The sequence below is a fragment of the Crinia signifera genome, chromosome 2 (genome assembly GCF_055691185.1).
Source record: "Crinia signifera chromosome 2, ASM5569118v1, whole genome shotgun sequence".
In the NCBI taxonomy this organism is placed as follows: Eukaryota; Metazoa; Chordata; class Amphibia; order Anura; family Myobatrachidae; genus Crinia; species Crinia signifera.
In genome coordinates this window covers 124,344,591-124,360,772 of record NC_139218.1, presented here as the reverse complement: position 1 = coordinate 124,360,772, position 16,182 = coordinate 124,344,591, and the positions used below count along the sequence as shown (strand labels likewise).

At 42.6% G+C, this 16,182-nt stretch overlaps 1 protein-coding gene across 1 annotated transcript in view; it reads right to left on the bottom strand.

Annotated features, from left to right (window-relative positions):
* Nucleotides 1-1,087: 1,087 nt before the first annotated feature.
* Nucleotides 1,088-16,182, bottom strand: part of LOC146060013 (protein phosphatase 1H-like) — a 135,804-nt gene continuing 120,709 nt past the window's right edge. The window contains exons 7-10 of the mRNA XM_083172782.1: nucleotides 13,638-13,701; nucleotides 11,929-12,036; nucleotides 5,440-5,591; nucleotides 1,088-1,884 (exon numbers count right to left, since the gene is read on the bottom strand). Coding sequence (XP_083028908.1) covers nucleotides 1,743-1,884; nucleotides 5,440-5,591; nucleotides 11,929-12,036; nucleotides 13,638-13,701 — 466 coding nt within the window. The 3' untranslated portion in view covers nucleotides 1,088-1,742. The remainder of the gene's footprint in view (nucleotides 1,885-5,439; nucleotides 5,592-11,928; nucleotides 12,037-13,637; nucleotides 13,702-16,182) is intronic.

Sequence of the window (16,182 nt, the reverse complement as noted above, 5' to 3'; positions counted from 1 at the left end):
AAATCGGCGGCCAAATAGAGAGGGCAGGCAAGGCTATATCTGATCGCATCGGGACTCGCATAGCAAGGCATATCGCCCCCGTGTGTACACACCATAAACGTTAGTGGACCATTTTCAAATTGTATTGTTTGTTTACACGACTTTTAAAAGAACTGTTTGGAACCTTAATATTTTTTTTTTATAAAACATGTAAGTGAGGTACTAATTAGAAATAAACACATCTGCTGGTCTATAAATTACTGAACTTTCATACAACAGCATTAAAGAACAGGTGAATGTATTTTTCATAAAGGGGATTACCCTATTTTAGGTCAGGGAGTCTGTGAAGACAAGATAGAGTCTACCTGTATTGTACTCTGATGGGATGTTCCTCCAAGACTACATAAGGCAATACAATAATAACACCAAGAGTGAATAAAAGAATAGTCTTAAGTGCGTGGGGTCTTGTCATATTGCCTCAAAGATGGAAGCAAACAAGTATTAAGAAAGTAATTTTAGCTACTGTGTATCATTAAGATTTCCCTTCACTGGACAAAACATAAAATACAGCTACTGTACATACAGTTATTCCTCCTCCATCCAACCAGTCAGCAGTACATATTCTGACATTAAAGTGTTTATTTGATACCCTCTCAACCTAGAATTGCCTAGCAGACTGCGTGACTATTATTTGTCACTTCAGAGAATGCATTCCACTACTCCAGCATCGAATGGCCTTTGCTTGCTAGCTGATTTTTACCATTGCACACAGTGATCTGAGGGTTATGTGCAGCTGCTGTGTGCAAAGCAGTGGTTGTACAGACTTTGCTTTAAGAAGCACTTTACAAGTAGTAAAGCCCCATACACTCTTGAAAATGTTGTGTGCAAGTTAATATTTCCTTTTTTGCTATGGACACCTGAACACTTCTTGTTCTGTATGCTGCCTCACTGATCAGTACACAGTCATGCATGGACAGAAACATGTAAGCCTAGCTTTACGTCTGCTATGACAGCCCACTTTTTCGGTGTCATCCATTGCTGGGGGGGTCTCCATGCTTCTAACACCCACTGCAACATAGCTTTACTAAAAAAAGAAAAAATATAATAATTCATCCATAATCCACTTTATTTAAAAGTAAATTGTTAATTTATAAAATAAAATACAAAAATATATTTGTCAGCCAATCAGGTGCATTATTTTTTCTAGGCCCCATTTTGAATGGCCTTTTCTCGGCATTCAGCATGACTTTTTCTAACAGTATGGCCAATGCACAGTGTGAATCCACAGCATCTACTTTCATCACGAGTGTTGTCAAACGCGCAATAACACTTCTCTGCTTTATGTCGGGTATATGATTTTATTCAGTATATGGCATATTTTGTTTTATATCCAGTACTACAACAGGGCAGCTCTTTTCTGACCCCTGTCCTGTGTAGGACCCTTTCCTGAATATGCCATCGTTGTACCACTTTAGGAAATGTTTACTAAAAGGGAAACAAGTGAAATCATTTGTAGATTCATTCGAAATAACGTGGAATGACCTTCGTGTGTCACATAATGTGATTTTATTACAGACTGGCTATAAGCTTTTGCAAACCTGTAACGTACATTTAAATAAAAAATATATGATCAAATACGGAGTCTTTGAGGAAAGTGTTTTCTGTTAAAGTGCTTAGCGCTTGCTGTGCCTTCAAATTATATCACTGAGGTCATGAACCATCCTTGTGCCAATAATATGCATATAGATTCCATTTTGTTGTCCTCAGCTCCCATATCCGGTTAATGGAATAACAAACACAGATATGTCATCCAGAGAGGCCAGCTTTCCATTTCCTAGCCTCCAACCACTCTCCTTCCGAACCCCTCTTGTACGGAGTACAAGTTCTTGTGCAGCGAGATTATATCTGTAACATAAATACATTATTATATATGATGGGGGAGATATCCTTAAATAGGAGTTCTATTTCACATGGGATGTTGCTATGGGTAACCAATCAGAATCTACCATTTATTTAGCACCTTCTAGAAGATAGTATCTGATTGGTTGTCCATGTGAAATAGAACTCCCATCTTAGTAAAAGTCCCACAATGTGTCATTAATATTCACACACAATCTTATATAGACTACATCCTGCCTACAATTATATAATTATATAAGATAGCAAACCTCAGAAATGGTATTACTGGCATGTGGGGGCTTGTCAGTACCTCCCTGATAAACTTTATAGTCCCTGCGCCCATTCAACAGGAGAAAGCTAGTATGAAAGTAGTACATAACACAATAAAATTATATTTTACAATATCATTTATTATTTGATTATGTGCAGGAAAAGATGTGTTGGGCAGAACATGTGAACCCTTTTCACCCCTTTAGAAGTCGAATATTGTAAAATCTCTGCTAAGTGGGTGACTATTATATAGAGGTGACTATATGGGCCAGATGTATCAAGCTTCACAAAGTGATAAAGTGGAAAGTGATAAACAACCAGCTCTTACCTGACATTTTTAGCCATGACAGGTAGGAGCTGATTGGATGGCTGTATCACTCTCCATTTTATGGGCAGTATTCAATGAGGCTGCTTCGCCATGTTCTATGGCGAATGTGTGCTATTTTCATTCTCTAAGGTGAATCTTTATACTGAAAAAGTGATTCACCCTATTCAACGTGCACTATTCACCGACGGCGAACAGTGAATGACGGACAATTCGCCGCCTGATAGTCACCTCAATTCGCTGTGGTTTTCAATGGGTTTTTCAATGTGATTTGCCGTGACTGTATTCAATGATTAGATGACGAATTGCTTTCTAGGTGATTTTTGCTGCGATCACCATCTTTCTATGGTGAACTGGAATGTGAACTTTTAAAATAAAGTTTTTTTTTTTTTTTGGTGTAAAAAAAAAAAATCAGGAATTTTATTATGTAAAGGGGAATGCTATTTTTATTAATATGCTTACAGCACATGAATATACATTTAATTCTAAATTATTATTATTATTTTTTTTTACACATAACAGCCAGCAGGGGGCCGGGAGCCGAGAGACGCTCATTACATATTCATATATTCACTTCACACTGCTCCCACTCATTACATATGCACGAACGGGAGCAGTGCAAGTGGCTCCCTACCCTAGTCCCCTGCCAGATCTACCAGGGGGCAGCTGCTGCTGCTTGTGTCCCTGGGAGCCCTCCTTCTCCCCCACAATGTCCGGCTCAGGCAGGGAGGCTTCCATCTCCCTGCCTGCAGCCGTCCCCCAGCTCCCTGCGGCATTAGCCACAGGGGTTAAGAATTGCGGTACTTGTTTAGTTTCACGGCGGCAGCATGGCCGCACGCGCCTTCCAGGTTCGGCGCTCGCCAAACTTTCTAAACTAAATAAACTCCATGCCAATGTGGATAGTTCATAATCCCAACAATCCACGTTGGCATGGAGCTGATTTTAGCCCTGGTCCCTACAATATAACTCTGAACGTATGTATAAAAACATTGTGAGCCGGCTGTGAATGTGACTGCATGTCTGAGGGTGTGCGGTCCCTGGGTCCACAATGTCTAGTCAAGAGTTACTAGGTTAACACCCAAGAATGGTCAACATACCCTAGCTCACGGGTGTCAAACACAAGGCCCGCAGGCCAAATCCGGCCTGCCAGACCTCGTCATGTGGCCCGCGCAGCCGCCGCCACCCACCCCCGCCTGGCGCCTATTACATTACTGCGGGAAGCCATCACAGTGTGAGTGTCACATGACATTCAGTGACACTCACATGACGACGATTCGAGACTGAGAGACATACCTAACAACGTGAGGAAGCCGGGTGACACAGTCACTCCGCCGCGGCGCTCGCTGGGAGGAGGAGGGAGGCAGGACAGTGGACACAGACTTGTTAGTGTCATTGTGTGACGTGCCCGACTCCTCCCCGGCTCCTCCTGCGGGCAGCGGCTATGGCGCTGCCATGTGTGACACACGCCCGCCTGACAGCAGTGCCAGTGACACCGTGACGTGCATGCTGCTGGGGCTGCCTGTCGGACTTGCACGCCGGCCCGGCGGTGAGCTGCCTCCTGCCTGTGGTGCCGCGCTGCGTAGCAGTGGCATCAGTTGGTTCAGTATATTTACTGTAAGTTCGGCAGTGGGGTGGGCACAGTTGTGTTGTCTCTTGTTGTCCAGACCAGTCTGTCCAGTCCAGAGTCCGTGGCCGGGCAGGCAGAGAGCCAGGCCATCAGCACACAGCCGCAGCCTGAGCCCACAAATCTGCAGTGCGGCTGCCTGTGTCCAGGGTCATTATCATTATCTGTCCCACTGTCACCACCAGTCCAGAACTCTAGCGAGAGTCCTGCGAACCCAGAGGCCCAGGTCACCTGCTGGGCGATCTGACGTCACGTCACTGTGCCCTGTCCCAGGCCCCCAGCCAATCTCCCTGCTAGTTATTAATTACATTATTACAAAAAACAGTAATAATTGAATGCAGTGACAATAATTTATGATAATAAAGAGTGGACACATAGTCCTACAGATACAACCGGCCCTTTGAGGGTGACCAAACTGCTGATGCGGCCCCCGATGAATTTGAGTTCGACACCCCTGCCCTAGCTCGACAACGACAGGTGGTGATTAGTGGTCGACCTAGACATTGTCTATCTATACCGTAACCATGTCTGAGAGCCTGCTGCGAGTGTGACACTGCATGTCTAAAGCTGTGTCCACATCGGGCGATATTAAGCACATATCGCTGGCAATATGGTTGCTGAGTGACCATATTGCCAGTGATTTGAATGTGCTGTGTGCATTAAATCGCCGGTTGCACGCTCCCATGTTCAGCCCCTAATGGTCGCTGCCTGCGACCAGCTATTTCCCCCTGTGGCTCCCCCAGCAGAGTCTCCTTTTTATCAGCAACTATCTCTGGTCGCTGTTGAAAACGGGACACAGTAATATATTGCACCGGGTGTACACAGCTTAAGGGTGTGGACAAATGGTGCAATATGGTTGCTGAGCAAATTTGGCCAGCGATTTTGGCTAAAAATTGCAAACTATTCTGTCTCATTCTGCCTCTACCTCACTTTGACTAGAAATCGCTGGTCGCTGGTGTACAGTGCATTGTGCACCAGCGACCGGAAATTTTTAGCCATAATCGTAGGATGAAGGGCTGGCTGCGGGAGCGCGCTCCTAGAGATTTACCTCTTGCAACATAGAAAACACACTGACTCGCTCAGCGACCATTTATCCAGCGATAATGGCTTAAATCGCCCAATGTGTGACAGGTGCCACTGTAATGATATAATCAATGTTATTCTTGCCACCCGGCAGTGGTTTTAATGTTATGGCAGATAGGTATGTGTACAGAGTATATACATAAAATAAATGTAAGTACATTCTTAACATATACCGCTCCAGAGAATCCAATGCGTGCAAGCATTGCCCTAATATGCAAACTACTATTTGAAATACACAGTGCAAAAGTCTCTATTTTACCTGTTAGGATGGTCAGTACCATATGACGCAAACACTCTCTGAACAATATCTGCCACTTCTCTGTCAGTGATGACATCCCACAGTCCATCAGTGCCCATTACCATGACATCATCAGATCCATGCTCACACCCAGCTAAGTCATACACTTTCACCTAAGGAAACAATGTATCATTTATTAAAGCATTGAAAGGGAAATAAGCACTTGTTGGTAACAATAGGAAAACGTTAGCTTCTTATGATGCAAATAAGGATAAACAGGAGAACCACCCTCCCTGGCTTATTTTTCAGTAGATAGTTTTCATGGCTTCTCCTCTCAGCTTCACGCAACTCCACGGAGGAGTCCCATTAATATTACAAATCTCCATGCTCTTATGCAGATTACATAGGCTATGGCAGTGGTTCCCAAATTTTTTTGAACCACGGCACCCTAGACTATCAGAATATTTTTCAAGGCACCCCATGGTCAAAAGTTTCTTGTTGATAAATGTTGAAAAAATATTCAATTAACTAAATGTGTTTATATATCAACCTTAGGATCAGTTATGTAGTGAGGAACAATATTCGCTTTTGCTTGCCACGTATTTCATGATTGGCAGCCACAAACTCTGGTTTTGCCTATAGAATTTGTCCTAGACCACCAATCCAAGGCACCCCTGCAAGTGTCTCGAGGCACCCCAGGGTGCCTAGGCACACAGTTTGTTAACCACTGGGCTATGGGGTTGGGAGGGTTGGGAGACATCAGGCCAAGGAATCAGATGAAAAGGGCCCAAATCGCATGTGTTTAACCTCCGATTCCAATCCGATGTGTATCAGATCCGAATATCGTCACTGCTGCACCAAGGATCCAACGGATCTCGCAGCCAGGAACAGGGTTGCATACAATGTACCATGGGGTTATTCTGGTTGATTTGCAAGGCTGCAAATTCACAGCATTGCAAATCCACCGAACCCCGCCCGGTGAATGAACGCCCACCCGCCCCCTCCCTCGCAGCGCGGGTTTGCCCGCACAGGTTGCGAATGGATGTTTAGCATAAACATCCATTCGTATGCCTGCGGGTAACCTCCAACATCTTTCGATGGTCAGCGACCATCGAAAGATGTGGAAGGTACACGCATATAAAAGTGACTTTTAAGTCACTTACATATGCGTGTACGATGGGATGGATATGGGCGGGCAGCTGACATCCGGTGATGTCAGCTGCCAGCCCCCCCCGCTCCTGCGTCACGCCTTATTACCATGAGAATGCCCGGCGCGCCCGCCCTTCTACGCCCCCCTCAGGCCGTCATGGGTGCGTGCACCCAGCGAACCAAAAGTTCTGCGCATGCGCGCAACATCGGTCCTCCGTGCGAATGCATGGAGGACAGAGAGAACTTGAAAAAAACCCCATATGCCATCCTGCCACCCAGGAGCTGCTTGGTGAGATGGTGGGGTATTGCATGTGAGGTACGGCATGCGGTTTCTCGCTGTAGTGGATGGGGGCCTTAAGAATAGACATTCATATTTCTAAATATTGATCATAAATTCATGTGAAAGTTAACACAGCCGGCTATACAGTATTCTGTGTATTAGGGACCAAATAATGCACAGTTGCATGGGCTGTAAAAATAATAAAAAGCTCAAAAAGGGATATTGTAGCCTTGTAAAGCTTTTATATCCAATAAATAGGTTTGTGTTAAGACAATATATAATTGCACAACACTGTGACACACGATGATAAATACAGCGATCAGATACATACTAGACCAGGGGCAGCCAACTCCAGTCCTGGAGAGCTAACAAAAGTTAATGTTTTCCAGGTCTCCTCACAGAGGGCCTTATTTTGGTTCATTCTTTCTGACAAAATCCATCTTAGATGGAAAAAAACATGTGCACTGCAGGGGGGGGGGGGGGGGGGGGGGGCAGAAGTAACATGTGCAGAGAGAATTAGATTTGGGTGAGTTATTTTGTTTCTGTGCAGGGAAAATACTGACTGCTTTATTTTTACACTGCAATATAGATCTCACTTTGAAGTAAAACCCCACCCAAATCTAATTCTCTCTGCACAAGTAACACCTGCCCCACCTGCAGTGCACATGGTTTTGCCCATCTAAGAAGGATTTTGTCAGAAAGAATGAACCAAAATAAGGCCCAGAATCACAAGTGAAGTAATTAGCTCCACCTGTGGATCTTATAAAATGTGTCAGTCAGTAATGAGTGCACCTGTGCAGCAGCTAGGCTGTCTGGAAAATGTGAACTGTTGGTAGCTCTCAGGGACTGGAGTTGGCTTCTACTGTACTAGACACACTGCATGTGCTGTATTTCATATAAGACATTTCTAAAAGGAATAAGTCTCAATAAAAAAAAAAAAATGGCAATAGTAAATGTGCGTACACACTAGACGTTTTTGCCCATACATAATGTGATGAAAATCGCTGGCCGATAAATTGCTCAGTGACCAATTTTACCCCGAGCCAGCGATTTTCACGGGAGCTGAACCACTTTCCAAAGTAGGAGACTATGGAAAGTGGTTCACTCGTTCAGTAATACAGGATTATGCAGGAGCGTGCATCAGCGCTTATCGCCCACCCGTACACACATGGAAATTTTGAGCTCTACGGGAGAAAGCGATCTACTGTAAGCTCAAAATCTCCTAGTGTGTATGGGAGTTTGGTTATCAGCCCAAGCCAGCACTAAATATGACTGTGGGAAAATACTGTGTAATGCTGCAAATGTTTTCATGTTTGCATGTCAGTAACAAACATTGTTCCATTTACACTTCCTGATATAACCACTGATATAACCACCAATTGCTGCTCACTATACACATTTTTTAAGGTTCACCCTTATGGCAAACAGAAGTGTGTTGAAATTCAGGGCTTCCTTTATTTAGTGGAGTGTCATGTGTCAGTGACTGATCGAGTATTTGAACACTCCTCAGAGTTGATTTGCATAGGACATACTTTCACACAGCCGGTGTGCTAATAATAAATCTTAACATGCAACATAGGGGGAAATTTACTAAAGGAAATTTGTAAAAAAATAGGTGTATTTGTATCCAGAAATACACTTATTTTTGACATTTACTATACCGAAAATACGGCAATTCGTAGTCGTATTGATGTGCTAGCAATACAAATACAAATTGCCGTATTTTCGGGATAGTAAATGTCAAAAATAAGTGTATTTCTGGATACAAATACACCTATTTTTTACAAATTTCCTTTAGTAAATGTCCCCATAAATTCTATATTTATAATAATTAAACCTTGATGGTCATTTACAAAGTATAAAAAATTGCACAGCCTGTGTTCTGGTATCATGTGAGTCATTTTTATTTTTTAATTTATATGGGTATTATGGGGGTTATTCAGACTATGCATGCATATGGATTGAAGCGAGCATGCCTACAGATTGTAGCGCACAAGTGGGAGCCCAAACAGCGACAAATAGCACAAATATCTAATTGCAATCCCCTAGCAATTTGACAGTCAGGAAAGCAGCATATGGGTAACTTGTTGTTTTCTGGGAGTCCCAGAAAAAAACGCAGGTGCGCCCTGGTGTTTTCAGGGGATGCAGATACAATCCCGGCAGTCGGAATCCCGCATTCAAAATCCCTACGCTGGAATCCCGACACTTCCTCCAGCTATGGGTGTCCACAACACCCATAGAGGGAGAATAAATTAGTGTGCCGAGCGTAGCAAGCAAGCCCTCAAGGGGGGGGCACAATCCACACCCCCCCCTTGTCGGGTTTTCAGCGGTCGGGATTTTGAACGCCGGGATTCCGACTGCCGGGATTTAGTACCAATCCCGTTTTCAGGGAGGGTCTGTAAGGTCAGGAACGGCCTCGATAAGCCGTTCTCTGTCACAGAGTTGTGGAAGGGTCAGGCTTTCTCACATTTGCACAGACTGGGAAAATCATTTGACAGTGAGTAAATTGCGCATGGTTTTGCAGTGAATAGCAATAGACTTGCATGTGTCGGTGGTTAACTACTCACAGTCATCTGTAAATTTGTAGATGAGCGATCAGGAACGAATGAGGCCCTTTTGTATGTAAGCTTTCACAAGCAGGGCCCTCTTCTCTCATGTGCCCTTCCTTCTCTTAATTAAACCAACTCCATACTTCTTTCGATGGCATCTAATCCCTACATATTTTAGTATAGTCTACAAATGCATATACAGTATTTTTATATATCCTGTACTGTCTTGAACTATAAAGGTGCCCATAAACTGAGCCGATTTGTGCCGATTTCGGCTGATTCTGATGAATCAGGCCGTCAAATCAGCCCAAGCTGGGTCAATCTGATGTCCCCTCAGGTCCGATGCGTGGCCCCGTGCGCACCGGACCTAAGTCCTGGCTGTCCGGTCCAACCTGGGACCTCCCTCCCGGTAGCGAGCAGGGACGCACGTGATCCATCACAACAAATTGTGATGGTCCGTATGCGTCCCTGCCGCCCGGGAGGGTCCCGAGCGGCTTGCGGGGTATCGGGTGGCCATATTCTGCGCAGCACCTTAAATCACAGTTTTCTTGTTTTGTTTACTTGTTTATGAACTCTGTAACTGGGCACTGCAGATCCCTTGTGGTGCCATATAAATAAACTAGAATAATACTGCTAATACTGTATATCCATTTGTCTCTCAATTTGGCAAGTCTGCAAACTTAAAACCCAGATTTTTTGTTAAGTTTGTAAATACTCTAATAAAGTCCAAGAGATGACACAGTCCTAACTTTACAAAAAGCCTTGATTTTAACCCTTTAGTGCAAACATCTCTGTAAGAAATGTGCAAAATATTGGCTAAAACTGCCAGCGGCGCTCCCATTTGTTATATACTTTGGCTTTTTCAGAGTCTTTGAAAAAGCCCCTGTTGTGGGAGCAAACATGTCCCATCTCCTACTTTAGGAGGGGTGTGGATCATTTGGTCTACAGCAACTAGGTCCACAAGCATTGGGTTGACACCATTAGGTCGACAGGTCATAAGGTTGAAACAAGCATTAGGTCAAAATGTCGACATGGGGTTTTCACTGTTTATTTTATTTTTTTACCTGAATGTCGACACAGTCTACATGGACCCAGGTTAAAGTGCACTGCTGCGCTCTCCATGCTTCAGGCACACTATTTTATTCTCCCACCACGCCCTAGTGGATGGTATGGCATGAAATATCACCTGTCAGCATATGTCGGCTTGAAAAACAGTGAAAAATCCCATGTCAACCTTTTGACTGTGGACCTTGCCCATGTCGACCTAATGACCCTGTCTACCTAAAGTCATATCAACCTTAACTCACGTCGACCTAATGCTTGTCGACCATAATGCTGGTGACCTAATGATCCATACCAGAGTGCATTGTCTATCTTCTGGAACATTATCTGCTTAACAGCAGTGGCGTGAATCTTTTTGAATCAATTGACTGTACTGCCACATGTCCTATAATTAAATATATATATATATATATATATATATATTTAGCAGTGACTCTCACTCAGTAGTCGCTGCTTGATTTCCATAGCTGGACTCAATTCACCTGTAAGATCAAATACACATTGTATATCGGTATATAAAGCTCAGAGAATCGGTGGCAGCAACAGTGGGCCTTACTCTTTCTCTCCTCCAGCTGCGGGTTCTGGCCAGCAGTGCAGCTTCCCTCTCTAGTAAAAAATATAGGCCCCAAACCTGCACGGTGGCACTGGGGTTTAAAGAACGTTAGTAAAAAAATAAGGGTGCAACCGGGCGCCATAGCAACTGCATCCCTTGCATCCTCTATAGTTACTTCACTGCACTGGAATTTTTTTGTCCCCCTCCCCCCCACATGAAGCCTCAACAGAACTTTTTGCTGGTTCTTGCAAGAAAACAGTATAGCAGCTTTATGTAGCAGGATCGTGATGAGAACGTAACACAGCATGCTGCCCTCGATCACATCGCTTCTGGGTCCCATTCACTTCAATGGCATAGCAGGAGTGTGTGATTGCATGTGCCTTGCTATGTTCCAACACTCTTGCTGTGATGCAGGCGAATCATAGCAGTTATTACTGCAAAAGGGATCATACCGGATATTGACGGAAAAGGTTCACATACTTTTGCCAATCAAAACTACAGATTTAGCCACACTCATCTATAAGAAATGTGCATGTCTATTTTTTTGAGTTTCATTTGTTTGATTAGGTTCCCTTTATCAACTTTTAGGACTTGTGTGAAAATCTGGAGGAATGTTATGGGCCAAATTCAGAATTATACAACATTTTGAAGAGTCACACACTTTTTGAAGCATCACTGTACATAAAAAGCTAATGCTACACTCTCTCTCTCTCTCTCAGTGTGACAGAGCCCCAGCTCCCAGCAGCAGGAGTTCCAAAAACCCAGCAGTTCCTGTGTGAGCAGCCCCCTACAGTCCGGACCTGGAGTCCGTCAACTTGATGGGCTTTTAAATAATGTGAATTAGAATAGATAGATGTCTTTGGATAAATATAATTAACATTATTATACATAAAACACAAAAAATGTGGTATACGTACCCCGGGTACACAAGATAGGAATGGCTTGATGTAGATGTTTGAGTTATAAACCTTAAGATCATGGTCTCCAAACCCTCGTGTTACTCCAATGGTGGCCATCACTCTAGCCTAGTCATACAACAATAAAAACATATAGTCTGATTTTACTTAAGGTTATCAAAATGTATATTATAAAAGTACAGGGCAGACAGACATTTGTTATCATATTGTTAGAAAGCACAAACCGGTTAGTGACTGATAATTTCATAAGCCTATGTGCCTGTATCTCTGCACTGGCCTGCGCCTTGCTTCCCCATGTTATGCAAAACTATGCAACATTTTGCAGATCCTATTTTGTACAATGTTTGCCTAACACTCAAGGCTTGATTTGGAAATGTACGCTAATCTCATGGCCTTTGTATGCTGCAGCTGTGTGATAATATGCTGTGCACATGATTCCTGCCACCAAATAGCCACGGCCTATCAATCAGGCTGTAGCATCCACTGACTGAGCAATCTCGCCAAATGAGATCTACAAATGTGCTGTAACCAGGGTCATTTTAAGAGCGGAGGAGACCCATGTGCAGCCTCCTCCGGCCGGGCCGCCTTCTCTCTTCCGGGAACAGTGCTGTGTAGTAGAGTCTGAGCACTAGAGCGCTCAGACCCTACCGTGCATGTGCAAATCTCTGTAAACATGGCAGCGTGGCCATTTTACCAATGATTTTCATATTGGCAGCAGTGCAGCGTTGTGGAGCTTAAGAACTAGAGTGCCAAGACTCCAATGTGCATATACTGTAGACAGAAAAATGGCCGCCGCAACAGATCTCTCACCATAGAGTTTGTGTTCATGTCTGAATAAAGTCCTTAGTGTATAGCTAATTATATTTTAAGCTTCAAATACAACACTTTAAAGAGCCAAGACGATTCCTTGTTTTAATTAATTAGTCCCAGGGGACTGAATCAACTAGAATAACCCCCAAAGAGTAAAGCCAACAAGACCATCAGCTATGAGAGGACATTTGTATTTCTCTTGGACAGTGAGGCATGAACCTAAGCATGCATGAAGGGGTGCAGCAGCTTCAGTGATGATAAACTGAGGTCCAAATGGACAGTGACCCAAACAATGATTGTACAGAAGTCATGCATGATGGGATCATGCAGCATTGGCTTTACACACCTGGAAAACATGTTATACGTATATGCATTTTTTGGATGTTAAAATTATACATTAATTATCTATATAGGGCATAATTAAGACCCTATCGCTGATCTGCAAAATAGCACATAACCGAGAGAGTAGATAACCACCCACACAGAAAGAGAAAATGCCCTGTGCATATCGGTGAATGAATTGCTAATTCATATGCAATTCACGATCCATCAAATGTTTTTTCCATTCTGTGCAAATGGGAGTCAGTCTGATTCTACTGGTCATCTATGACTAAGAAAGGCTCATTGATGGCTGGTACTGATGTCACAGACCCTCCCTTAAAATGCCTGGCCTTGTCAGTGCTTTTTCAGACACTCCCTGAAAACATTTGGTTTCCACCCCCAAACACTGGCTTCCTGTCAGTCAACCTCTGCCCACATTTCATTTACGATCCATATGCAATTTCTGTCACGTTCCGATTCGTATGTGTGCGCAGTCATAAGATAATTGCGTGATCTGAGACTCTGCTGATGAGCGATCTACTCTAAATCAGGCCCCTAATTAGTACTTATAGACAAACCTTTTTGCCTTCTCCATAAATTAGTGGGAACTTCATATTTTCTTCTTCAATCACCTTATAAGACCTGATAAAAAAAAAAAAAAAAAAAAAAAAAAAAAAAAGATTTGGCATATGAGGGTGGTTCAGTAAGATAACCTCTCATTGTGTAAATTTACTTAACTGTAAATCAATAGTATGGCCTTGGTGCAGATTATTTTTTCCATACATTTTGTTCCAAGAGTACATAAAGGCATCTATCCCGGGATAGAAAAGTCAGTGTCTAGCACCAGTACCCCAGAGCATATACTGTAGATTTCCCCCCAAAAAAATTTACAGTTCCGATATTGTATTCCTTCACACTAGAATATAATACAAACATTTGAATAAAAAAAATTAAAATCTGAAAATTAACTTTAAATTTCAGTCATAAGGAAGTGATGTATGGAATGTAGCTTGAAATGTGCTGAAAATATTTTTTTATCCCACCTTTCTGTGATTTTTCTGAGGTAAGATATTGCATTTACTCCAAATGTCTGCAACAGTGAAACATTTCATACTGTCATGATACAAAAATGGCCACCATCTTTATGAAGGTAAATAAAAATAAAAGTAATGGTGCTTTCTGACTACTAAATTACATGGGTCATCTGACACAAAATAGATATACTGTAAGCAAACAATAAATAAATGTTCAAGCAACCAGGGCTGGAACACTCCACATGGAAATGTTCAGTTTGTCAGCAATAACTCTAAATCAAATGCATCCTGGATCAGATGTTCGGTGGGGCATAAAATGTCTTATTTGGTGGACATACATGGCCGGATCACTGCTCATCTTGAAGATCTATCCTGCAGTTTTCAAAGGAAGTGCATCAAACCCAAAGCTGCTGATGTGCCCTTTAGTTGCAGAAATCTGATTATACTATGCACCTCATTGCTGGTCTGGGTGTGCACTGAACCACCCTTTAGCTGCCCTGCTGATACTCCAGACAAAAACCCACTCTAATATTGCCCGAATCAGCCAATTAATGTCTACAGAGCCAGGCATGGTTTTACAGATTTAGAGAATCATGGATGGTTACTATCTCCCTAGTCTACAAACACATTGTTATGACTTCATTCGGCCGTGCATGTTCTCTCCACTGTGTGTCATTGATGAGGGGCTATATAACACTCCTACTAGGACACTCTAACCAAGCCAGTCCTTGCCTGTGCAGGACCCAGCCATTTTGACTAGGCTTTATACGGATTTTACCCATGTGGTAATCATTGTCACATCTGACTGGTTGAGGAGAAGGTGATCAGGCCAGCGGAGATAATGTGCTACACACTGGAAGTCAATGATTACTGATCTGCAGGAGAGGGGGAGATGTATTGTATAAATATTAAAAAAAAAAAAATTTAATTAATCATAATACAGTAAGTACAGAAAAAATGAGGCATGGGGATCCAGGTCTTAATAGATCTTGATAAATTGATCTAGACAGATCAATTTCTCGAAATCGATCTAGTGCTGTATATCGACAGTTCGATCCGGAAAAATCTATAGCTTGATATCTATGTCACTGTATATTGTGATCTATATACATCGAAGGATGCTGTGACATAAATCTATATTGAGATAAACTGTGACATAGATTTATATAAACATATACAATTACATAGATCCATATTATATAGATATTGTGACAGATATATATTGAGATATATATTAATATGGGTGTAGATCAGTTGGTCATTAGCAAGTTGTTAGACAGTCATTAGGTTGACACCATTAGGTCGACATGTGTCTAGGTTGGCATGTGCTAGGTCGACAGGGTCAGAAGGTCCACATGGGTTAAGTCGACAGTCAAAAGGTCGACATGGGGGTTTTCACTGGTTTTTCCCCCGAATGGACACAGGATTAAGTGCACCGCTGCACACGCCATGCTTCTCCCACCACGCCCTAATGGATGGTAGGGCATGAAATACCGCCTGTCAGCACATGTCGGCTCAAAAAACAGTGAAAAAACCCATGTCGACCTTTTGACTGTTGACCTAACCTATGTCGACCTAATGACTGTAACAACTTGCTGGTGACCCAATGACCTTATCCCATTAATATAGATCTATGTAACAGTATATCTCGATATAGAACTATATCATGCTATTTCTCGAGATAGATATATATATATCTCGATATAGACACATCTCAATATCCAACCTTCCATATACATCCCTATAGATCAATTTAGATACAGTAGATATAACTCTCGGTAGAACAAAATATTGATCCCAATATAAATCTATAATTCAATATAGGAGTTTCTTGCTATAGATCTATATATTGCTATATCTGGAGATATAGATCTGTATTACAATATATATCCATATAGCTCTATATATTTCAATGCATATCTGGCAGTGGGGAATGAGAATACATATAATATATCATATGGTATCCTGCTGCCTGGGAAGCTCCTGGGCGATTCAAGGCGATCGGTTGCAACTTCTTCCCTTATTTATTTACATTTATCTTATATAGCGCAGCAGGTTCCATTGCACTTTACAATTGTAAACAGAGATA